General features: G+C 36.3%; 1 protein-coding gene across 1 annotated transcript in view; it reads left to right on the top strand.

The window, feature by feature from the left end:
- BRWD1 (bromodomain and WD repeat domain containing 1) overlaps positions 1-25091 on the top strand; it is a 197153-nt gene that overhangs the window by 141910 nt on the left and 30152 nt on the right. The window contains exons 30-37 of the mRNA XM_007945551.2: positions 1118-1273; positions 1519-1639; positions 2737-2862; positions 4690-4762; positions 12109-12150; positions 13458-13604; positions 15462-15614; positions 19256-19422. Coding sequence (XP_007943742.2) covers positions 1118-1273; positions 1519-1639; positions 2737-2862; positions 4690-4762; positions 12109-12150; positions 13458-13604; positions 15462-15614; positions 19256-19422 — 985 coding nt within the window. The remainder of the gene's footprint in view (positions 1-1117; positions 1274-1518; positions 1640-2736; positions 2863-4689; positions 4763-12108; positions 12151-13457; positions 13605-15461; positions 15615-19255; positions 19423-25091) is intronic.

The following is a 25091-nucleotide window of genomic DNA, read 5'->3' as shown; positions in this document are numbered from 1 at the left end:
ATTTTTGCCTTTATTTATTAATAGGAAGATGCCTTACATATGTCATAGTTCATACCACATTTAACTAGTCTCCTCATTGGGCATTCATTTTCTTTTATTTTACTGTCATTAATTCCACTGCAGTGAACATTCTCCCATAGCTTGCTTCACTTCCATAGCTGTAGGGCAGTTTCTAGCAATGAATTCAGTGGGTAAAGTACATTATGTGTTTTGCTGCTGCAAATATTTCTTCAAAAATTTTCTACCATTTTATAATCCTACCAACTGACTATGAGAATTTCTGTTTGAACATGTTTGCTAAAACTAATATATAATCAGTTTGGCAATCTAAGAAGTGAAAAAGGAGCTCTTATGGTAGAGTGGATAAGACATTTGGCTGCTAACCAGAAGGTCAGTGGTTAAAACCCACCAGCCACTCTACGGAAGGAAGATTGGGTGATCTACTTGTGTAAAGATTTACAGCCTCCAAAATCCAATGGGGGTTGCTGTGAGTCATAATCTAAGAAGTAAAAGGAAAAAGATAATCAAGGATATATTAGTTTTGCTTATTAATGATGACACTTTCTTTGTTATGTTTACTGACTTTTTGTATGTATCTTTGGATTACTTCCTTGTTAGTGCTCATTTTCCTCCTAGATTGTTTTCTTAATTTACAGTTCCTCCCTGCTTCATTTGAGTGCTGACAAATTAAGGAAATTAGACATTTGTTATGTTGTGATTATTTTACCTATTTTTTAAAAATTAATTTTTGGTTACAGATAGGTTTTTAATTTTTTAATGTGTTCCAGTTCAATTACTGTTTTCTTCTGAGTCCTTTGGGTTAACTTTGTCTCTTTGAGAAGCAGACTTAAAGTATATTAATGATGGCAGTCTCAGTGTAAATTTTATTAGGACAGGTAGACAGATTGTGCTGGTACTGAATTTTAGCAGTTTGCTAATTTAAAGTGATAATTTTCAAAATTATAAATTTCAACTCGGATTTTAGTTGTGCAAGTAATCTGATTTATGACCTTTGAACATTGAATTTAAAAGCAGTAGGCATTCATTTGCCTTCATTTTATGGTTTGATTTCTCCTTCTCCTTCCCTTTGGGCCTGCCTTTTTGATGGAATTCATAGTTGATCCCCCTGAAGAATTAGGAGCTAGTATTTCTGTCACTTCAGATGAGCTAGAGAAATTGCTGTACAAGCCACAAGATGGTGAATGGGGTCGAAGATCGAGAGATGAAGAGTGTGAAAGAATTATCAGTGGCATAGATCAACTCTTGAATCTTGGTAAGTTTTTTTTTTTTCTTTTGGGGTGAAAAGCTTTCTTTTCCATAATAGGGTTTTATTTTCCACAAAAGTATTTAAAAATCACTGTAATTGCAGCTCTGTTCTTTATTACATTATCTTGTTTGTTACCTTCTGGCTTAGCTTCTAATGTTTAATGTAGCTCTGTTTTATGAAAGTTTTGTAGAGAAATATATATCATTTAGAAGTCATGAGTTTATTGATTAAAAACTCTTCTGCCCTAACAGATATAGCAGCAGCATTTGCTGGCCCGGTTGATCTATGTACCTACCCAAAGTACTGTACAGTAGTAGCTTATCCAACTGATCTTTACACAATTCGAATGAGGCTTGTCAATCGATTTTACAGGTTAGTAGAAACGTACTTTCAAAAAACTTTGAAAAGACATTGGCTGTACAAGCTAAAAAGAGGTAGTGGTAGTTGATGGTGCCGTTGGATGGATGGTTGATTAACATTTTCTGTTTCATTCTCTCCCTTCATTATTATAATTTCTCTGGTCTTTCTTTGGTCCTATGTGTAAGACATTGGGAACTCTGGTGGCATTGTGCCTAAGGCATTTGACTGCTAACCAGAAGGCTGGCACTTCAAACCCACCAGCCACTCCTCGGAAGGAAGGTTGGGCAATCTACTTCCGTAGTGACACTGCCTCGGAAACCTAAGGAGGGGTCGCTATGAGTCGGATCCGACTCGACGACAGTGAGTTTAGTGAGTATGTGTAAGAAATTAGGGAGCTCTGGTGGCAAAGTGCCTAAGGCATTTGACTGCTAACCAGGAGGTTGGTTCAAATCCTCCAGGTACTCTGCAGAAGGAAGACTGGGCAGTCCACATCCATGAAGATTTACTGCCTCAGAAACCCAAAGGGGGGGTTGCTTTGAGTCAGAATTGGCTCTTTGGCAGTAAGTTTGGTTTTTTTTTTGGTTTATGTGTAAGACATTATGTTAGATTCCTGTGAGTAGCTGGGAATTGAACTGGACATACCTTTATCCTCAATCTATTAGTAGTCTGTTTTTCTTCTAAATTATATTAAAATGATAAGTTAAATTTGTTTTTTATTTTATATATTAACATTCCTATTTAACTTCTCCATTTAATAATTGGCTAATGATTTTTTAATGCATTTTCTTTATTGGGTCTCAACATCTGTAGATGGTATCAATAGGCAGTGTAAAAACAGGGCAACTTTGTAGGCTTTCTGTATGTGATAAAGTGATCTTTTAGGCTTTTGGTCTTAAATTGTTTTCTGCAGTTCAATGTAAAATACAATTGCTTATCATTATAATGAAGTTGATAGCATTAGAAGCTTGTTCATTGTAACTTTGTACTTACAGTTTTATTTACTGATCATACTGTCTTAGTTAACTTACTGTGCTAAGAAAAAATTGCTTTTTTATTTGGTTTCTTATTTTTTGTTTTCTAAGCCCTAACTTGCCTACTTTATTTTGAAGGAGGCTATCTGCATTAATTTGGGAAGTAAGATATATTGAACATAATGCCAGAACATTTAATGAACCTGAGAGTGTAATTGCAAGATCAGCTAAGAAGATAACTGACCAACTTTTAAAATTAATCAAGTAAGTTACTTCATATTATAGATGTTATAGAGGAGTAATTTTGTATATTGTGCTCTTAGAGCCATCCAGGTTTACTTTTTATTTTCTGAATTATTCTTTTTTATTAATTGACCAATTTAATTTTTTTCTACTTTTTAAAAAATTTGAGATAATTTTATACTGCAGAAGAGTTGCCATAGACCTTTCACCAAGCTTCCCTTATGGTAGCGTTTTACATAATTGTGCTACACTTAGGAAAATTTAAAGATATTAATTAAGCATGGTACAGTGGAGTGTATAACTTACTTGAATTTTTCCATTTCATTTTTCCATTTCAGCATCCCGTGCAGAATCCCCATTGCATTTACTGTTTTTTTTTAGTTTGTTCCCTAGTCTTTCATGACTTCATGTTTTTGAATAGTGTTGGTCACTTTTTTTGTAGAGTTTTTTGAACCCACCAGCTGCCCTATGGCAGAAAGATGAGGCAGTCTGCTTCTGTAAAGATTTATAGCCTTGGAAACCATATGGGCAGTTCTACTCTGTCCTATAGGGTTGCTGTGAGTCATAATGGACTAGTGGCAGTGGATGGGTGCTTAATTTGGGTTTGACAAATTTCTCATGATTAGATGGAGTTTTAATCTATTTTGGATTGTATCTTATGAAAATGTTTGCAGTCAGACTATTTAATACTTTTTATTGCATTAGGAAGTTAATTTGGAGTAGTAGTACAATGAAAACTGATAAGAAATTCAAACCCAGGTTCCAACCTTATCTGTTTAGTGAATGTTCTTTGTGACTTTGGTTGGATATATCACTTGGCCTCAGTCTTTTTTAATGTTTATGAGTTTTGTTGTATGACTTTGCCCCTTTTTTATAGCTATAAAAATCCTTTGCATGAATCATGTATTTGAGAAGATAATTTATAAAAGAGACATAGTTTTCATCATGTCACCAAAAATTTGGTAATAATAGGTTCAGTTCCATCTCACTTTCATGTGGTGACTATCCAAAATACATAGGACTGGCTTAGTCAGCCCCTCTATAGAATCTTCTTATTTTCTACTTCAGGAAGTTCACACATCCATTTTCATCTCTTTCATGACAAAATATTCCTACTTTAATAGTCTATCTTATGTTCATAGTGAGGCTAAATTTCCATTTGTTTTAATTTCTACTTTTTTTTTAAATTTCTTTCTTTGTAAAAACTTTTTTAAAAAAAAAAAATTTCTTTTTGCAAATATACACAAGACATACACCAGTTCAACAGTTTGTACATGTACAATTTAGTGACATTGATTGCATTCTTTGGGTTGTGCAACCATTCTCACTCTTTTCTTAGTTGTTCCTCCTTCATTAACATAAACTCACTGCCCCTAAGGTTCTTATCTAATATTTTGAGCTGCTGTTGTCAACTTGATCCCATATGGATAGTTCCTAAAAAACAAAATGCTCAGGAGAGACTTTTTTCACTAGTTAAGGTAAACTACTGTCTGTTTTTCAAATTACCCTTTTCTTGGTAATTACTATATGAATATTGCTAATGATGATATTTAGGAAAAGTTACCCATGTATTTATTCATTTGAGGCCATACATATGTTATTTCTGAATTAGCATTTTAATTTTTATTTACATAACTGAAATAAACCTAATTCTCAAGATTCTGGGTTAGGTCATAATATGCTTAGTTATTTCCACAGACAGTTGTGTCAAAACCTGGTATTCCTTTGCTTGAAATTAGGTATATATAGGCCGAGGAACTGATTACATTTTAATGTGTATTTTGAATTCTTGGAAACAGTTAATGATATCTACATGCTATTAAAATAAACGGAATAATTGCTTTTCAGGAATCAAGACTGTACAAATATCTCAGAACTTATTAACACATCGGAAAGTGATGAGCAAAATGCTGAGGATTTGGTATGCAGTTTGTCAATTTTATAATGATTTTTGTTCATCTTACATGTTAGCCTGAAAAATGAAGAGTTTAGTAGAAAATGTTGTTTCTCTACTATTAATTCTTGCTGTTTATAATGAACATTGAAAATAGGGATTTTGAAAATAAAGACTTGTTTTAGAATCATTTAGATTATCTAGGAGTTAATAATTGATACCAAATAAATAGAATATACCTAAATTTGTAAATTGAGGTATAGAATGTGTGCTTACATATTTTAACTTGAGAGAGGTGTGTTGCAGAAAGTGCCTTGGAAATAATTATGTTAAACCAGTATCTCCATGTTGGGTTTAATCGTAATTAAAAATTAATAAACTAGATCATGCTCCAAGTACTCCACCAAGTTCCACAGTCAAGATAGTACTGAAATGTAAGTACATGGGCAGATATCAGTGGTATTGTGTAAGTTCAGTACCACCTATTATCAGATTTTGGTTTGATGTTTCTGGAAGGATATTCTTTAGTATAATATAGTGTCAATATATATCCAAACTGTGGCTGTCGTTCACTGATTTTTATGCTAATTTATATTGGAATTAAAATTGATACACTAATGTGATTTTTAGAATAATTACTAAAATGAGTAGAACAAGGAAATCCATGCATTCTAGGTAACCATAAGTGGTTGTCTTAGGCAGGATTTTCTAGAGGAGCAAAACCAGTGAATCCTATATACAGATATATAATACAGATTTATTTCAAGAATATGGTTCTTACAATTATGGAGGATGAAAAGTCCCAAATTCATGGGTTAGGCACCAGGCTAGAGCTTCTTCTGACTCAAGTGGTTGCTTGGGTCCACAAACACAAAATTTGCAGATTAGGCGGTAGGCTGCTGGCTTACATCCCAAGAACCAGAGGTCAGTGGTTGATGAGGCAGATGCAGGATTGATAAAGGGAGTTAGCTTTGCCAGCACATCCTTATATATTGGATGCAGGCATACCCTTAAGGAAATTCCCTCATCAACTAATAAGTTGCTTACAACAGATCACAAAATGGAGGATGATTACATAATGTTTGTCAAACCACTGAGAATCATGTTGTTGTTGTTATGTGCTGTCGAGTTGGCCCCAACTCATAGCGACCCCTCCTTGGATTTCCAAGACAGTATCACTACTGAAGTAGATTGCCCAACCTTTCTTCTGAGGAGTGGCTGATGGGTTTGAACTGCCAACGTTCTGGTTAGCATTCCAGTGCCTTAGACACTCCACTTTCAGAGCTCCTAATCATGGCTTAGCCAAATTGACATATAACATTAACCATTATGGTCTACCCCTTATCAGCTTGGTACCTTTGCATATCTCCTTAGACTACACACAGTCTCTAAATAATTATAAATTAAGTTATACTTGTGCCTAACATGATAAAATTAATATGCAGCAGCCGACAATGTACTAGTTCTGTTTATGTCATATATTTTATTATTAGTAATGGGGGAAAGGAGCCCTGGTGGTGCATTGATCATAGTGCATGGCTGCTAAGTAAAAGATTAGATTTGAACCCACCAGTCATACCATGGGAGAAAGATAGGGCATATTGCTTCTGTAAAGATTACAGCCTTAGAAATCCTATGGGGCACATTTACTTTATCCTGCAGGATTGCTATGAATTGGAATCTACTTGACAGCAATGGGTTTGATTTCTTTTGGGGGGTGGGGTGGGGTTGGTGAATGGAATAAAGGAGAGACCAATACAAAGATGTCTATTATATACACACATACCTGTTCATTTATCATCTTTGCATAACAAAACTAGAAAGACTTACTCCTAACAGTTATAGGCTTTGTTTCTGCAGTTGGTCATATTGTAGCTGGTATTTGGAACAACCTTCTACCAGCTATTTGCTATTCCCCTTTGCCCTCAGCAAACACCTCAGGTGTTTGTTGTTCTTTGTCTGGTTGGGTGACCAAAAAATTCATTCCTAAAAGGTCTGGGCGATTAGTAGTCATGTCTGAATTGATTTGCTGTAGTTTTCCATTGACTTTAATCACAGGGCATGGTAGTACTTAGAGATATCCTAAGGAATCTCCTGTACCCCAGATACATTCTTCCTTACCTCCATTATGTAATATCATTCTGAGTTTTCTTTGGTAATCAGGATCAGTCACACTAGCCAGTACAGTATGTCTTTGTTGCCCATTGATACAGAAGCATGAGAATCCCAAAGTATCTCAGTGGCATTCTTAAATTGGCATTCACTGGAATCAGTGTTATTTCCTGGTGGGAATATTCCTCCCTTTTGAACTAAGACCTTTAGACCTTGTAGAGCATAGGGTCTCAGGGAGAGAAAGCAAAAAGTTTTCGAATGGGTCATTACTGGTGAGCCACTCCCATTTCCACCCCTTGATTTCTGGACCTATGAATCTTGGTTATGGTAGAAGTGGTGCCATATATTAGATACTGGTTTAGAGCACATACAGCCTCCTGGGGTACATTGCCCCAGCTCTGCAAGATATTGCCACCTAGCTGATGATGCAGTTGTGTCTTCAGAAGGCTATTCCATCGTTCTGTAAAGACAGATGCTTCAGGATGATGACAGATGCTTCAGTGAATTACATGAACATTGACCCATTGCTGCATTTCATTTGCATTGAGACGATACTGTGTGGGATACCATGCCAATAGATAAGGTATTCTGTGATTCTGTAGATGGTAATTTTGGCCAGAAGCATCGCATGCAGGAAAAGAAAATATCTAGAGTAAATGTTTATCCCAGTAAGAACAAAACGCTGTCCTTTCTGTTACGGAAATGCACCTGTGTTGTCAACCAGCTACGTGGTTGCTGGCTGATCACCACAAGAAATGATTCTATAGTGGGCAATTCAGTGTTGGTGTCTGCTGCTGGCAGATTGGGCACTCAGCAATGTTTATAGCCAAGTTGGCCGTGGTGTTAGTCTATATTGTTGAGCTCATGTAAAACCTCCATCCCTGTGACCATGACCATTTTGTTCATGAGTCACTTTGGAAATGATAGGTATGCTTGGAGAAAGACACTGTCAGGTATCGAATGAACGTATCATCATCCTATCCACTTGCTTGCTAATATCTTTCTCTTCTGAGGTCACTTTTTGTTGAACATTCATATGAGACATACAGATCTTCAGTTCTTTGGCCCATTCAGAGATATCTATCCCCATACCTCTTTGTTATTCTAGTCATGTTCCTTCCAAGTCCCTGGCCATCCAGCCAAACCAGTGGCCACAGCCCATGAATCAGTATTCACTTGCTGATCTCACCATTTCTTTTTCCAAGCAAAGCGAACAACCAGGTATTCAGTTTTACCCACTGGGAGGATTTCTTTTCACCACTGTTCTTCAGGGAGGTCCTAGAAAGGGGCTGCAGTGTTGTTGCTGTCCACTTACAGGTGGTGCCTGCATTCTATGCAGAAGTATCTGTAATCAGGTACAGATTTTCTCTTCATTGATTGATCCTAGCAGACTGGGAGAGAGAAGGTAGTGTTACATGAGTGGGGATCATGGGCATTTTGGCTTCTTCCTCATGCCACTTATTTGTGCCTTCAGATGCTGCTCAAGCCCAATCTGTTGTACATCACTTTCATTTAATGATAGACTACTGCTGTGCGTGTTTGACATCATGACACTGTGGGTCATATAACACCTAGTTCTTGATGGGTAACTCAAGCTGCATGATGACTTGTTGGCCCATGGTTAGGTGTTCTGTCTCTACTAAAGCCCAGTAATAAGCCAAAAACTGCTTCTCAAAAGGAGAGTAATTAATCTGCAGAGGGTGTAATGCTTTGCTCCAAAATCCTAAATGTCTGCGCTGTGATTTACCAATAGGGGCCTGCCAGAAACTCCAAACAACATCTCTATCTGCCACTGACACTTTTAAAGCACCATTGGCTCAGTTGGATCACATGGCCCAAATGGCAGAGCAGCTTGTATGTGCAACCTGAACTTATAAAAGTTTGTAGATCTCTTTGGGGAAGCCAGGGAGAAAGATAAACAGTATACATTTTTGGCATTGTGGTGGGGTCTTTCCTCAAGGGGACATGACCTCCTCTTCACTGTAGGGCTTGTGGGTCTATAAACTGTCAATTTTAATTAAATCTGAGAATTGTTTGAGGGGCCATGATTCTCTGTTGTGGCGACTCAAGTTAGACTGGTATTTACTTGACCTGGAATTCTTCCACTTGACTGAACAAGTAAATATTTAGTAGATTTTATATCCATTTCCCTCCAAGGGACATCATTTCTAAGTAGCCAATGACATAAGTCCATATGATTCAGACTGGTTTGGTTACTGCTTTTGAGTGCTGTCCATGACAATAACCACACACACCTTGTCTTGTGCAGTCACTTGGCCCCTACAACCTTAGAGTCTAATCAGCCTCATTGAAGTTACATGTGTTATTTTAGTTAGGGCAGTTCCCATTGTCAAATCTGACTTATGTAAAATAGCATTCACAGTACTCTTTAAGTATGTTGGTATTACCTTCACAAATTTCTCACTGTTACAGTGAGAAGTGTGTCCTCTGGGCAATCTGTGGGTTTGTTTGTGGTCCAGTCCACTATCAATGTGCCAGTTTCCCTAAGCCTTTGGATACCTTCTACAGTATATACCAAGGCACATCTGGCATTTTAACTTGATTTTGTGTAAGCCACTGCTTAATCCATGCTTCAGTGAACTAACCAAATTATCAGGTCCTTTTCTAACCTCTCAAGGTAAAACATTGAATGAAGAATCTGTGCTTAGTGGGATCATATCAGTATACTCAGACTCATCTAATTTTGTTCCTTGCCAATGGGGCGGCAGGGAGGCTGCATCTTCTGACCTCCTCTAACCCCACAAGAGGAAGACAGAGTCATCATCAGTAGCCCAAGGCCTATTCCTGTGAGGTCAGACATGCTGCCTCCCTCCAGCCCTTTCTCCAACCTTGACACCACCTGTTCCTCCTGCAGCACCCACCACTCTCTGCTGGGTTTGATAATTTGCTGCAGTGGCCACACACAACTCAAAGATTATGGGGTTTACTGGGGAAGCAACAGGCTACAATTCAAGTTCAGAAATGGACTCAGTCTCTTGCAGCCCGCCGTTTCTCTTAGCAGCCAGCAGTCTCTCTCAGCACTGCATCTCTCACATCTGTCTCAACAGCATGTGTCTTTCACATCTCTCTCTCAGTAAGTGCATGTCTCTCAGGAGCGTGTTTCTCTTAGCAGCACATCTTGCTCAGCCAGCAGTCAGAGAGACTCCTGCCTCTAGGAGGGCTCCTTTTGAGGCGGCAGAGTGGCTAAACTAACCAATCCCACATCAGAATTCTATACACATGAGAGAGAGTGAGCAAGATAACTTCCCAGAAGATTGATTCTGTGCCATGTGTAACAGAAATACCCCAGGTGGATTACTTTAACAATCAGGAGCTACTCAGTTGCGCATGGCAAATTCCGCCATGGAGTTTATAAAGACTTATGGCTAGAAAAGCCACACTAGGTAATTTATTATACCACATTACTTGTACCATTATCATACCATTAATAGCCATCTCCCATATATTCCATGTGTCTGTTTGCTTAAGAAAAACTAGGTGGTTCTTTTGGAGTGTTGGGTACTTCTTCATGGTCATCTTCATCTTTTGGGGCTTTCTGGGACTTAAGTCTAATTTTAGGTCTAGAAGTGAAAATGGATGGTAGTGGTGGAATCTGGGGACATTCCATGATCTCTTCTTGTAAGGGATCTTAGGCACTGCTCCAGGTGATATCTGACAAACACAGTTTGGTTAATCTTACCAGATATTGTGTGTGTGGGTGTGTTTGTGTAATGGATAATGGTTTTCTCGGGAGGATAGCTTTGCAGAGAAAGCTAAGAGGAGTAGGAGGGTTGGTTCTCTTGGCTGGAGTGATTCAGTGGAATTTAGAGGTTCAGTGTCCCCAGCTTCCTGATTATCTGCTTGTATTTGCTCATTCCAAATTTTAGGATCCCATATCTTTCCAATCAGTGCCCTCACTTTAATGTCAGACACCGTTTGAGTTTGAGAATTCAGTTGACATTATAATTCAGACATTCTTTGGATAAAGCTTTGGGTTTTGTTTTTGGCAGTATCAGCTCTGTTACTATATGAAAATATGGCTTTCTTTCAGGGCGCAAGTGACAGCTTTCAGGTCTTTTATGTGGTGCTTGAGCTGTAACTGAAGCTTTGAGTTCATCCCTTTAACCACTTTGTCTAGCGAAAGGAGGATCAACCTACCAGCTTCCTTTACTTCTCATTGTGACAAAATTATAGAAAAGTATCTCATGTGTAATCACCCTTGTTTCTCACAAATATTTATTGGTGGTGATGAAATCACCAAAACTCATCCTTAAGATTTTGTTCCAATAGAACCATTGTTGGTACCACATGTCTTGGGATATGTTCACTAGAGGAGCAAAACCAGTAAAGTGTATATGTAATAAAAATATGTAGAGAGATTTATTTCGAGGAAATGGCTCACAGTTGGGAAGGCTAGCAAGTCTGAAATCCATGGGTCGGGCAACAGGCTAGAGGTTTTTCCTGACTCATGGTTGCAGTAGCCGAGCAATCCAAAATCTGAAGATCAGATGGCAGGCTACTGGCTCATATCCCCAGAACCAGAGATCAAAGGATGAGGAGCCATATGAAAGAGAGTGAAAGAGAGGTAGAGGAGAGCTTTGTCAAATACCCGTGTAGATTGATACAGGCCACATCCTCAAGGAAACTCCCAGTATAACTGATCAGCTGCTCAGAACAGATCACAAAATGGAGTATGATTATATAATGTCTGCCAAACCATTGAGAGTCATTGCCTTGCTAAGTTGACACATATATTAACCCGTCAAAGTAGCTCTGGGGTTTTACAGGTAGAGGTAAAATACAGATCTAAATTTGTGTGTTTCCTCTTCAGCAAATGTACAAAACAGTTTTGATAGCTGTATTTTGAAATTGGTGTATTGTTCTTAAGGAATGTTAAAAAAAAAAAGTTGGTTTTTTGGAATATGTGTGCCATAAAGATGCCATAAAATTTTGCAATTTTGTTAATAAAGTTTCTAATGTTTTTGAGGGAGCTCTGGTAGCATAGTGCCTAAGTCACTTGACTGCTAACCAGAAGGCTGGCGGTTCAAACTCACCAGCCACTCCTCAGAAGGAAGGTTGGGCAATCTACTTCCATAGGGATACCACCTCGGCAACCCAAGGAGGGTCACTATGAGTCTGGTCCGAATCAATGGCACACAACAACGACACAACAACAACAGTGTTTATGAAATACTTTTCATTAAAATTACTACATTTCTACTGAGAATATCACATTTAAAGTGCTCTTACTTTATTTCTAGGATGATAGTGATCTTCCTAAAACATCTTCTGGAAGAAGGAGAGTAAGTTAATTTGATTTGATTGACCATTATGATTACTTGTTCTTTGTTTTAAATTCAACTTAAAATTTTAGATTTTACCTTAGAAAAGTCACATTTGTACAGATTTTTGAATATTTTATAAGAAATATGGAAGAAATCACTTCAAGCTAGTGGATATGTTAGGAAAGTTTAGTGGAGAAATTGAGATTTGAACTGTGTTCTCCAGGCTAGGTGGAGTGATATTATGAGCCAAGATGTCAAAAAAGGGAAGAATGGCATGTCTATGTCCTAGTGCTGGTGCTGGCCTGAGTAAAGGTTGAATACTGGAAACAAGAGGCTGTGTCTGTCCATTATGTTGAGAGCAGATTATCGTAATATTGAAAACAGAGGATTTCATTTAAATTTAAGTTAGGGAATCAGTGTTACAGCTAAAATAGATTTTGAGGGTAGGAGGATTGGTATTAAAGGAGATGAATACACTAAAGCGTAACTGCAGATTCCCTTTTGCTATGTAAGGTAATATATTAAAGGTTCTGGAGATTAAGACATGGACATATTTGGAGAGGCATTATTCTATTATATTTGTTATTTAGTGCTGCTGTAACAGAAATAAAACAAGTGGATGGCTTTAACAACAGGAATTTGTTTTCTCATAGTAGTAGGCTAAAAGTCCAATTAGGGCTAACTGCTTTAAGGGAAGACTTTCATTCGTTCACCTCTGGGAGATGATCCTTGTCTCTTTTCCAACTTGTGTTCCTTGGTAATCTTCATGTCCCTTGGCATTTATCTTTCCCATCTTCGCTTCCTTGCTGCTTGCCTATTTTTACTCTTTTCATTTCTCAAAAATCATATGACATACCTTACACATATATGGCCTTATTAACATGACAAAGAAAACCACATTCCCAAATGGGATTACATTCACAAGTCAAAGGATTAGGATTCTAGCACATATATTTGGGGACACAGTTCAATTCATAACATCTGGGTGCCACTGTATCTAAGTGAATGTTCATATTTGAACACATTTTATAAAATTAGAGTGGGATAGCCGTTCACTAGATGTGTCTTGATTGTGAGCGTGCTTTTCATAACGTACATGTAATTTTACTGAACTGGCAGGTTTCATTTCTAATATTCTTTGAGTAACATGTTTTGTTTTTGGGTGTTCATAGAAAAGTTGTATTTTTTTCTAGCTAGTTAGATAGTCTAAAGTAGTCACAGTTCTTACAATAAATGTTCATTTGCATTTTTAATATAATCGCAATACCATAGTGTGACCTTCTCTAAGACTGGAAAAAAATTTAATACTGTGAACATATTTTTAGGTCCATGATTGGAAAAAAAGGAGCAACAAAGCAACCAACTATGTTGAAAGCAACTGGAAGAAACAGTGTAAGGAGCTAGTGAACTTAATTTTTCAGTGTGAAGATTCTGAACCATTTAGACAACCTGTTGATTTGGTTGAATATCCAGTAAGTTTTCATTATTCAAATGCTGGGGCTTCTCTTTTTGTGGAGAGGAGATTGGGGTAGAGTTGTTTAATAAATTAAACTTTAAAGAGTAAAATGTATAGACCTTATGTTAACTTTTCCCTATTTCTGCTAAATCAGGTAGTATGTCATCTATTAGAAGAATTGTTTTACACAGTTTTCATGAATGTATAGATACCCTTATAAGTCATTTAAAAATTAAGATTTAGTTGAACCAGTGTTACATTAATGTGAAAATTATTATTATTTTTTAAATTGTGATTTGGGTGAAAGTTTACAGGGCAAATTCACTTTCCATACAGCAGCTCACATATACTTTGTCTCATGACATTGACTACAATTTACCACAAAGCAACAGCTTCCCTCCCATTTCCTCCCAATAGTTACCTCTTCCCTATGTCCTTCCCTTCATGTACTCCTGTCCCCTGAGCTGTCTTCCATGTGTACACAGCCCTTCTATTCTTCCATGATTGTTCTCTCCAAGTATATCTACCTAATATAAATGTTTACCTTATATGCCTGTCTTTTGTTTGGCTGGAATCCACAGGAGTGAGTTCAATTCCAGACCTGAAGGGCAGCTAGGGGCCGTAGTCTCAGTGGTTCCATCAGGCTCTGTCAGACCAGCAAAGCTGGTACTCCCCCCCCCCTTTTTTTTTTTTTCAATGATACTGAATTTCATTCCACATTGTTCTCCCACTCTGTCTCCTACATAGATCCCCCTCTGAGTGGTTGACAGTGGTAGCCGGGCACCATCTAGTTCTTCTGGTCTCATAGTCATATAGGCTGAGGATCACATGCTGTACCAGTCACTTGGACTAACTGTTTCCATGAATCTTTGGTTTCCTTCATTCTTCTTTGCTCTGGAAGAAGAGATGCCCATCGTTGCTTCCAGATGGCCACTTGCAGGCTTTTAAGATCCTCGTCACAATTCACCAATGTAGGATGTGGAACAATGTTTTGTGTAGTATGTTAAGCCAGTTGAGCTTGATGTCCCCTGCAATTATGGTCCCGAGCCCACAGGTCCAACTACTCGCTCCCTCTGGGTAGCTGACTGTGGCCAAGAAGTGACTACAATCTTGTCCCTTTTCAGTTCTACTGTATACCTGGGAATTCTTACAGAACATAACAACACCTTGTAGAAACATTGTCTGACATCCCTACACATGGTCTTGGGCACACTCCCCCCTGCACAGACAAACCTAATAGTTTAGCCTGTCCACCCTTCTATCCACCTGTATGCCTAATGTTGAGAATTCTTGATGGGTAGTCATTAAATATACCATATCAAAAAACAAACTCATTGCCATTGAGTCAATCTGACTAATAGCAACCCCTCCTAGGGTTTCTGAGACAATATCTCTATGGAAGTAGATTTGCCCAATCTTCCTTCTGAGGAGTGACTGGTGGGTTTGAACCTGCAGGCCTCAGGTTAGCAGTCAAATGCCTCAGGCACTACCCCACCAGAGCGTCAATTGCAGGAGAACTATGAGTTGGATAAAAGTCTTTTTTCACTACTCCAAAAGGAGAATGGAAGATGAAGTTAAAGAAAAAAAAAAAATTATACCAGCACAAATTTCATTTAATAAGCTTGGGAGTTACAAAAGAGTGTAAAGAAGGAAATCATCCCAAATCTTACTACCAAGAGATAGACATGAACATTTTGGTATGTTTCTTTTTATCATGTATATCTGTGCCTCTTTTTAGAAAATAATAATGAATCTTAAGATCCTTCTAATCTTTTATCCCTTTTATCATTTTGAATATTTTATAGATAAATCCATTTACATTTCTAAAGACAGAAATTGAATTTCTCCACTAATTATTGATTTTAAAACCTAGGACTATCGAGATATTATAGATACTCCAATGGATTTTGGAACAGTAAGGGAAACATTAGAAGCAGGAAATTATGACAGCCCTTTGGAATTTTGCAAAGACATCCGGTTGATATTTAGCAATGCAAAAGCATACACACCAAACAAAAGATCAAAGGTAATTTTTAAAGTGGTTTATTAAAAAAGCATGCGTGCATGATGTCTGTAGATAATAGTTTTTCCATTTGTTGATAGAGAATGGAACAAAAAACTAAGGGAGTAGATTAAGACAACTATTAAGTTTAAAAATAGAGATGTTGCTGATGTCCAGATTTGCTGTTGTTGTCTTACAACAATTGCTATTTATGTTTGGTAAAGTTTTATGACCTAATGAGGATTGGTGGTAGGAATGTGGGTACCAGTGGGAAGTGAGTAAATTTGAGTTTGACATATTGAATGAGAAATACCTGTGTATTTAAAAATTTAAAAAATGAATGGAAATTTATTGACAGATAGGAAAGATATTTTAAAAGGGAATGTCAGAAATGAGGGTGGGGTTACTGAAGGCATATTAATTTTCTGGATCAAAAAAGCAACATATGAGTTATCAAGTTATTTAAGAAAAAGAATAGAAAACATATTCTTAAATTTTTAACATGTTATATGTTGGATAAACTTTTAAAATAGAGTATAATATATATATGAAAATGCACATTTCATATTCTCAAAGAATTTTCACAACCATCACTCTTAGCACAAATGTGCTGGGTGCACACATAATATCACCAATAATTTAGAGGTAATATTTATCTATTTTGACCATTTTAAAAGTCAGCTTTATTTGTATTGTGATTTGAATGACAATTTGAGAGGTAAGATTTAAAATAAAACATTTGCCTGATACATCATAGTGTTTTCTCTGCCCACAGTGAATAACTATAATTACTAATTATCTATTTTGCTTTAACTCCACTTTCCCCTCATTACTTTAGTATGACATTTCCACATTATTGCATCTGATCTCAATTCTAGAACTCTTTCAGTGCATTATTGATAACCGAATTGCTTATTAGTTCAGTTTAACATTTAAATCTAACATATTTCCAAGATTGGATTTATGTCATATGGCACGAACATTTCTTTCCATTGAGAAAATAAATTTCACTCTTTTTTCCCCCATTTTGTTTAAAATATGATTTTGAGGAGCATAGGAGAGAGATGATGACCAGTACAAGTGGTTCAACTTCATTGTTGTATTTTTGTGTATCCTTACGTCCTTTTTCCTAAGCCTTACTTTATATGCATAATTTAGGTTTTTGTTTCTTAGCAGGGAAATATGTCGAGCATTCTTTTTGGTGGCACTACTTGGTAGTAGCTCAATTTTTAGCACCAATTTTTGAGAAAGTATTTTCATTTCAGATGTATTACTGAAATTTTCATAAAATACAGTGAAAAAATAAATACGAAAATGCTGATACTAGGGGCAGTCAGGTTTCAGATTTCATATGATTAAGAGTAAAAAATCATTCATCTACTATTACTGCCCATTTTATTTTTTTATATTGTGATTTGGGTGACAATATACAGAGAAAATTAGTTTTCTATGCAGCAATTCATACACACTTTGTTTTGTGACATGATTGCAATCCATACAGTGTAACAGCACTCTTTCCACTTCTCCCTGTGTTAACATTTCCTTTGCCCTTCTTTACTATCCCTTCTTGCCTATTGAACTTTGTCCTTCAGCAAATGCTGCCCATTTGATCTAGTATGGTTGATTATTCCAAGGGTATGTACCTCTCTGGTGTTATTGTTCATCTTATAGTTATCTGTCTGTGTTACTTGACTGAAAGTTGAACCACAGGATTCTATGCTTGGGGGGGGGGGTGCGGCTAAGGACCCTAGTCTCTTGGTGGTGGTGGTGGAGGAGGAGAAAGTTTTCTGCTAGCCTCTGATCAGACCAGTGAGCCTGGTCTTTTTTATGATTTTGAGTTCTGTTCCATATTTTTTTCCTCTCTATATGGGACCTCCTATTTTGACTCCATTCAGAGAGATCAGCAGTGGTAGCTGGGCAACATACAGTTCTGATGTCAGGGATTGCAGGCTGGGATTCATGTGGTCCATTAGTTCTTTGGACTAATAGTTTCCTTGAATCTTTGATTTTCTTCACTTTTTTTTTGCTTTGGACTATTTTGCTCATTTTAAAAGTTAGCTTTATTGAGGTATAATTTACATTCAATAAAACGCACCAATTTTAAGGGTAAAATCTGGTAACTTTTGGAAAGTATACATAGTCATGTAACCACCATCACAATCATGATACAGGAAATTTCTATCAGCCTCCCCAAATTTTTTTGTGTACCTGTGGACTGAATCCTATTCTCCCAACTCCTGGCTCCAGGAAATCACTGATCTGCTTTCTTTCTTTTTAATTTTTATTTTGAGTTGGGTGATGTTTACAGAGCAAATTCATTTTCCATACACATTTTGTTTCATGACATTGACTGTAATTCCGTACAAAGTAACAGCTCTCTTCCTGCTTCTTCCCTATAGTTACCTCTTCTGTGTCCTTCCCTCCCATCTGACTGATCTGCTTTCTGTCACTGTAGATAGGATTTCTCTTATTTTTGCTCTCATTTATTTAAAAAATTCTTCTTTTTAAATTGTGATTTGGGTGAACGTTTACAGAGCAAATTTGTTTTCCATTCAATAATTCGTACACATTTTGTTTCGTGATATTGATTGCAAGCCCTATAATTTAACAGCTCTCTTTCTACTTCTTCCTTGTGGTTACCCTTTATTTTAAAATTATTATATCTGTAGCATCACTGGATACTCATTATACTTAGAGTTAAGCTAGCATGCAAGTATTATGGAGAAGAAGAAAATTAAATACTATACACAATACTGGAAATATTGTCAAAGTTTATTTCAGAGATGAAGTGTGGTGTTATACATTTCACATGTATTCATTATATATATTTATATATGAACATATATAAACACAAACATACTTGGAGCATATTCAAAAATCATATATCTGTCCATGCTAATTTTAATGAACCTTTCTTTTTTTCTTTTTTTAAATTCTCTGATATTGGAGTTCTTCCCCTCTCCACCTTTTATCTCCCCCTCCCCACTTCCTACCTCCACACTACATGGTTATTCAACTTTTAGACGTTTATTAGACATTTGTATTTGTTCTCAGGAATGATGGTATATGGTAAGTATAGAGTACTACTTGTAAATACATAGCTGTGCCAAAAGTTATTTATGGTAATACCTATATCACATTACTTTCTTTTAAAGATTTGATGATAATTATGAAAACTGTTAAAACACGGAATTCTGGGGTACATTTTATTCTTTACTGAGTGCAACACAAACTTTTGTTTGTTATTTGTATTTAGGTCTTCATGGCATCTATATAGTCAAATTCAAGTAGGGACTAGGGTAAAAGTGTTTTTTTGTTCCCTTGGTCCAAGAGACATCTCTCTTTTGCTACCAAAATAACAGCCTTAAAACCAACCAATGTTCCCCACATAACTTTAGGAGACAGTTAATTTTTTCAGTTTATACATGAAAATATAAAAACGGAAAAATAGATCGAGAACACTAACATATAGAAGTGTTAGATTCTACGTTTTTGAGAGTTGCTTGATTTAAAATTACTTTGAAGTAGACAAAATACATAAAAGCTATTATTTACAAGTAGTGATCCAATAGTATGCATTTAGCCTCAGTGATTATACTTAGTTTTTTGTAAAAATCTGTAAAAGATATTTTGTAATTAAAAAGAACTACTTTATATTCTTACAGATTTACAGTATGACCTTGAGATTGTCTGCCTTATTTGAAGAAAAAATGAAGAAAATCTCCTCAGATTTTAAAATTGGTCAAAAATTTAATGAAAAACTTCGAAGAAGCCAGAGGTTCAAGAGACGACAAAATTGTAGTCGTGTCAATCAGGCTAACAAAAGTATGAGGTGAGATGGTTATGACAGGCTTTGCATGCAACAGCATTTTGATTTAAGGTTGTATTATTTCTTTGATTTTATTATGCTAGAAATGTTTAATCTTTTTAAAAACAACACATTCATAAAAGAATAGTCATAGGTTTGTTTTGCCTTGAAAAATTTCTGAAAATAGAGAGGTGCCATATTGATTTTTAATTATGTAAATCTGAAAGCATTTAGTAAAGCTCATACTTTTTTAGCTTTACAAAGAAATTATTATTTATCTTCTGTATAAAAAAAATGAATTTTTTAAATGTAGAGATTAAAGTGATTGAGCCGTTGATTGTGTAAGGGAAAATGTTCATTAGATATAATACACCTAGTTATTAACTGAGAATTAGTTGTAAAGAAGAAATACAAATGCAGAGTTTAATCATTTATCAGTAATTTGATAGAAATTTACATTTTATCTTTTTCCATTGTGTGGCTTGCATTAATATATATCTACAGGTACTTTAATTATAGGTACTGAAATACCAAAATAGAGTCATTTATTTAGTTTGTTTCCATGTACATTCTGAACACACAGTCCTACTTCATGAGGATAGGTTCTGATGTCTTTCTGAGCTCCAAATTCATAGTAAACTCTGGTAACAGTTAATTCTTCTGTATTTATCACTTTGTGTCTCAATTCTAAACAATCAATTTCAGGTTAGTACTATTTTAATTCCAATAGATGTGGAAACTTTTCTCCCTTCCCTTCCTCTTCTTTGGTGCTGTTATTCTCATACAGATTATATCTTTATATATGGTATGTTTTGTGCAGTTGTCTTTTAAATCAGTTAAGACAAGAAAAGAATACATTATTTATAATTTTCTTTTAATATCTACCTACATAATTACTTTTCCTCATGGTCTTTATTTCTGTGTGTGGTTTTGAATTGCCCTCTCGTGTCATTTCATTTCAACCTAAAGGATTTCCTTTAGTAATTTTTCGTAAGGCAGATGTGCTTGCAATGAATTCTCTCAATTTTTGTTTACCTGAAAATGTCTTAATTTCTTAATTCCTCCCTCCAGCAAGGGTGTTGTTATTTTATAAGCCACTCTGTTACTTAGCTTAAAGGAAACCTCAAACAATACCTTATCTTTGTGTATAACATGCCCACATAAATAATACATACTGATAGAACTTGCTTAGTGCTAGTCAGAGACTAATGCATGAAGAGATTGTGGGGTTTGCAAAAAGAAAACAAAATGTCAAACCATATAATGTGGACTTCCGGTAAGATGGAGGACTAGGCAGACAAGCGACACAGACCCTTTTCAACAAACAAAAGAAAACCCAGTTGACAGATACAGAACATAATCTTTGAGCCCTGAGCTTTGAAAGGAACTAGGCAGAAGTGGAGTAGGCACCAACTAGTGGAAAAATATGAATGAAATCAGTGAGTACAGAGACGGTTGGCGTTGCAGACTGTCAGATACTCTGATGGCACCAATAGCCTGAATATTTCCAAGTGGTGTTGGGACCTGAGAACTGACTTAAAGATCAGCCCAGGTCACCAACGGCTGCAGGGACAACTGCGCTGGTGGCCTATGACTAAGAAGGGAAATAGCAAGGAGGAAGACAACCTGAGCTGTTGACTCTCCACTGTCCGGAGGGTGTAAGCATTTTGATTGTTTATATGTGGCAGCCATTTTGGATCTATAAAGTGACCAAGGGTGCAGCCATTTTGAATGTTTATGAGTGGCAGCCATTTTGGATATTTAAAGTGACTGAGGGTGCAGCCATTTTGAATGTTTACAAGTGGTGGCCATTTTGGATATTTAAAGTGACTTGAGGGCACAGCTATTTTAAATCTTTACAAGTGGCAGCCATTTTGGATTTTAAAGTGATAGCATTCTCATTTGGACTCCAGGGACCTAAGAATAGGCTCTGTTTGCCAAGGTTAGCAGGGACATATGAGAGGCTGACAACAGGAAAGGAGACAGGTGGTGAGTGTATAAGTGCTGCCCACTAGCAAATAGAGGAGCATAATACCCTCCTTGCATAGATAACATACAAACAAAACAAAGAAAATGAAAATCGTGGGCAAGTTACTCTAACATACAATCACCAATTAAATATAAACACAAAAACATCACAATGCCTCAAAGACAGCAGAGTATCACAGTCCACACAAAGAAGCAAGATAAAGCAGGAGAAACAAGGGACCAGGATATAGACCCAAAACACATCCCTGAGGAAGACCCAGCACTGGAATTCCTTGGTAAGGAATTCAAAAGAATTATATTTAGGTTTCTTCAACAAATTGCGAGACAGATCAAGGAAAACACAGAGAAAACCCTAGAACAATTTCAGAAGACAATACAAGAACAAAATGACAAAATAAATGAAAAATTAGAAAGTATACAAAATCTACACACAGAAATCCAGAAGATTAATACTACATTTTCAGCAATAGATAAGATATTGAGTGGACAAAGGAGCAGAATTGAATCAATGGAAAACAGAATTAGGGATCTGAAGGCAAATACCTGAACACTTTTTTGGAAAGGGATCATTCAGAAAAAAGATCAAAACAAAATGAAGAAAGCCTACGGTTCATGTGGGATACCATCAAAAGGAATAACCTATGTGTCATCGGAATTCCAGAAGCGGAAGAGACAAATAAAACCACTGAGAAAATTGTCCAAGATTTGTTGGAAGAGGATTTTCCTGGTATGATGAAAGATGAGAATGTATCCATTCAGGAAGTCCAACAAACCCTAAACAGGATAGAACCCAAAAGAAGATCACTCAGACATACCATCATCAAACTTAACCAAAACCAAAGACAAAGAAAGAATCATGAGAGCAACATGGGAAAAACGAAAAGTTACCTACAAGGGGCAACCAATAAGACTAAGCTCAGATTTCTCAACAGACACTACGCAGGCGAGAAGACAGTGGGATGGTATATATAAAATACTGAAAGAGAAAAATCTCCAATCAAGAATCATATACCCAGCAAAATTGTCCCTCAAATATGTTGGTGAAATTAGGACCTTTCCAGATAAGCAGAAATTAAGGGAATTTGCTAAAATCAGACCAACCTTACAAGAGATGCTAAAGGGTGCCCTTTGGACAGAGGAGCAATAAAAGCCAACAACAACTGACCATTAACACACATGATGATATAACCCAGAAACCAACCCAGCTGGAAGTATCCAAGGTAATAAGCCTACAAGATTGTAAACAGGGAACCAGAGACATCATTTGACAAATGAGGACAACTACAAACCAAAAAGAGGGAAAAAAACTATGTCATTACAGAACTTCTAGATGGTAGGGAAGTCAAGACAGTTACAAGATAGAATGGACTGTTCTAAACTTGGGAAGAAAATTATAAATCACAGGGCAACCGCAAAGAAAAGTGATAAACCTTCACATCAAAAAAAAAAAAAAAAGGACCAGCATAAATATTCAGCAAATACTGAAACAGTAGCAATGAAGGAGTGACAACACAATTCATAAGCACAATGAACTCAGCATAGAAAACTATATGGAACAAAGAAATAGACACGATGAAAAAGCACATAACAAAAATGACAGCAACAAATTCATATTTGCCGACAGTTACATATCTGGCAAGGGACTTACCTCTCAGATTTATAGCAGAAGAATGGATGACCAAACTATGGTACAATACATAATGGAATGCTATGCAGCACTAAAGAATAATGTAGAGTCTGCAAAACACTGCATAATATGGATGACCTTGGAGGAGATTATGCTGAGTTAAATAAGTCAATTATAGACAGACAAATACAGTATTAGTTCGTTGCTGTGCAGAGTCAAGGAAAGGTTTATATATGGAGGGAAACTATTTGTTGGTTGCCAGGGGTGGGAGGGGAGGAGAGGGAACATTACAAAAAAAAAAAAAACAAAAAAACATTGACCCATGTCACTTTAGTTTTGTGTATTTTACTGTACATAAATTATATTTCAATAAGATGCATTTTAAAAAGACCCATATAATACAAGAGTTATTTGCACAAAAATACAGTAGTTTCAGTTCATGGTTTAAAGAGTATCTCAGGATTATAGTTTTAGGGAATCTTAGTTTCAACTCATATAGTATATTGAAGGTTTTTTTTTTTTTTAAGAATTTGATTTCAACTGTTCCACATTTTTCTTCTGTTCTGTCAGGATCCATCTCTAGTGGCCCTGATAAGATACCAGTAGTGGTAGCTGGGTACCATCTCGTTTAAGGGTAGATGAGGCCATAGCTTATGGTAGACTATTAGTCCTGAAGATTAGTTTCTTCTCTAAGTCTTTGGTTTACTTCTTTCTCTTTTGTTCTAGATGTGTAGAGACCAATAGTTTTTATCTTAGATGGCTGCTTGCAAGGTTTTAAGATCTCAGAGACTACTCACTAAACTATGATGTGGAACCATGCATGTCAGGAACTGTTTTATGCCAATTGATTGAGTATACCATGAAACTGTGGTCCTAAGCCTCCAAACCCAGAAAACTAATTTGTGAGGTACTTGGCTATGTATCAGAAATATCAGTAACTCTGCCTCTATGTGGTTTATTATATATATGAATATATATACATGTATATGCATAACTGTATATACATATACATATAGCTATACATGTACACGTGTACACACAACCCAACATATATATGCATATGTATGTACATATATAACCACACATTTTTTATCTGGTTGGTGGTGTTGCAAAATTACATATATGTCTTACTTTTCACCAAAAAAACATTCTTAGTGGCGTCATTTACCTTGGGTAAGCTGTGCATACTTCACCCACACTTAGTGCTACATTTTCCATTACAAAAAAGAACAAGTATCTCTCCCCGCACTACCCAGCCCTGGTAATCACCAATGAATGTTGGCCTCTACAGAAACATCGATTGTCTTTTTATCAAAGTGAAGTCATATATTTGTCCTTTTGTGATTGACTTATTTCACTCAACATAATGTCCTCCAGATTCATCCCCATAATACATTTTGAGAACTTGTCATTATTCCTTATGGCTGCATAGTATGTTGTTTTATGTATGTATCATACATTGTTTATCCATTCATCTGTTCATGGGCATTTAGGTTGTTACCCTCTTTCTGCTATTGTGAATAGTGCTGCAGTGAATGTAGGTGTGCATATGTCTGTTCATGTCTCTTATTGGATCTCTAGGGTATATATAACCAGAAGTAGAAGTTGCTGGATCATAAGCTATTTTTATTTCAAATTTTTTGAAGAAGTACCATACTGTTTTCTATAGTGGTTGTACCATTTTATAGTCCTGTCAACAGTATATAATAGTTCCAAAATCCCTCCAACCTTGCCAGCATTTGCTATTCTTTTCTTTCTCTTAATAAGGGCCATTTTAGCATTTTAGCAGGGTAAGATGGTATCTCATCGTAGTTTTGATTTGCAACTTTTTTTTTATTTGCATCTTTCTAATGGGTTATGATGGCAAACATCATTTCATGTGTGTGTTGGCTGCTTGAATATCCTCTTTGGTGCAATGTCTGTTTATGCCCTTTGACCATAATTGGGTTATTTGTATTTTTGTTGCTGAGTTGTTGAAGTTGTCTGCATATTCTGGAGATTAGACTCTATTGGATATGTCATTCCTGAAGGTTTTTTTGTTTTTTTTTTCCCAGTCCATAGGTTGTATTTTTACTCT

Source organism: Orycteropus afer, unplaced genomic scaffold (assembly GCF_000298275.1).
Source record: "Orycteropus afer afer isolate SDZICR_OR568_19922 unplaced genomic scaffold, OryAfe1.0 scaffold00137, whole genome shotgun sequence".
Lineage (NCBI taxonomy): Eukaryota > Metazoa > Chordata > Mammalia > Tubulidentata > Orycteropodidae > Orycteropus > Orycteropus afer.
The sequence above is the reverse complement of the archived record's forward strand: the minus strand, read 5'-3'. Positions and strand labels throughout refer to the sequence as shown.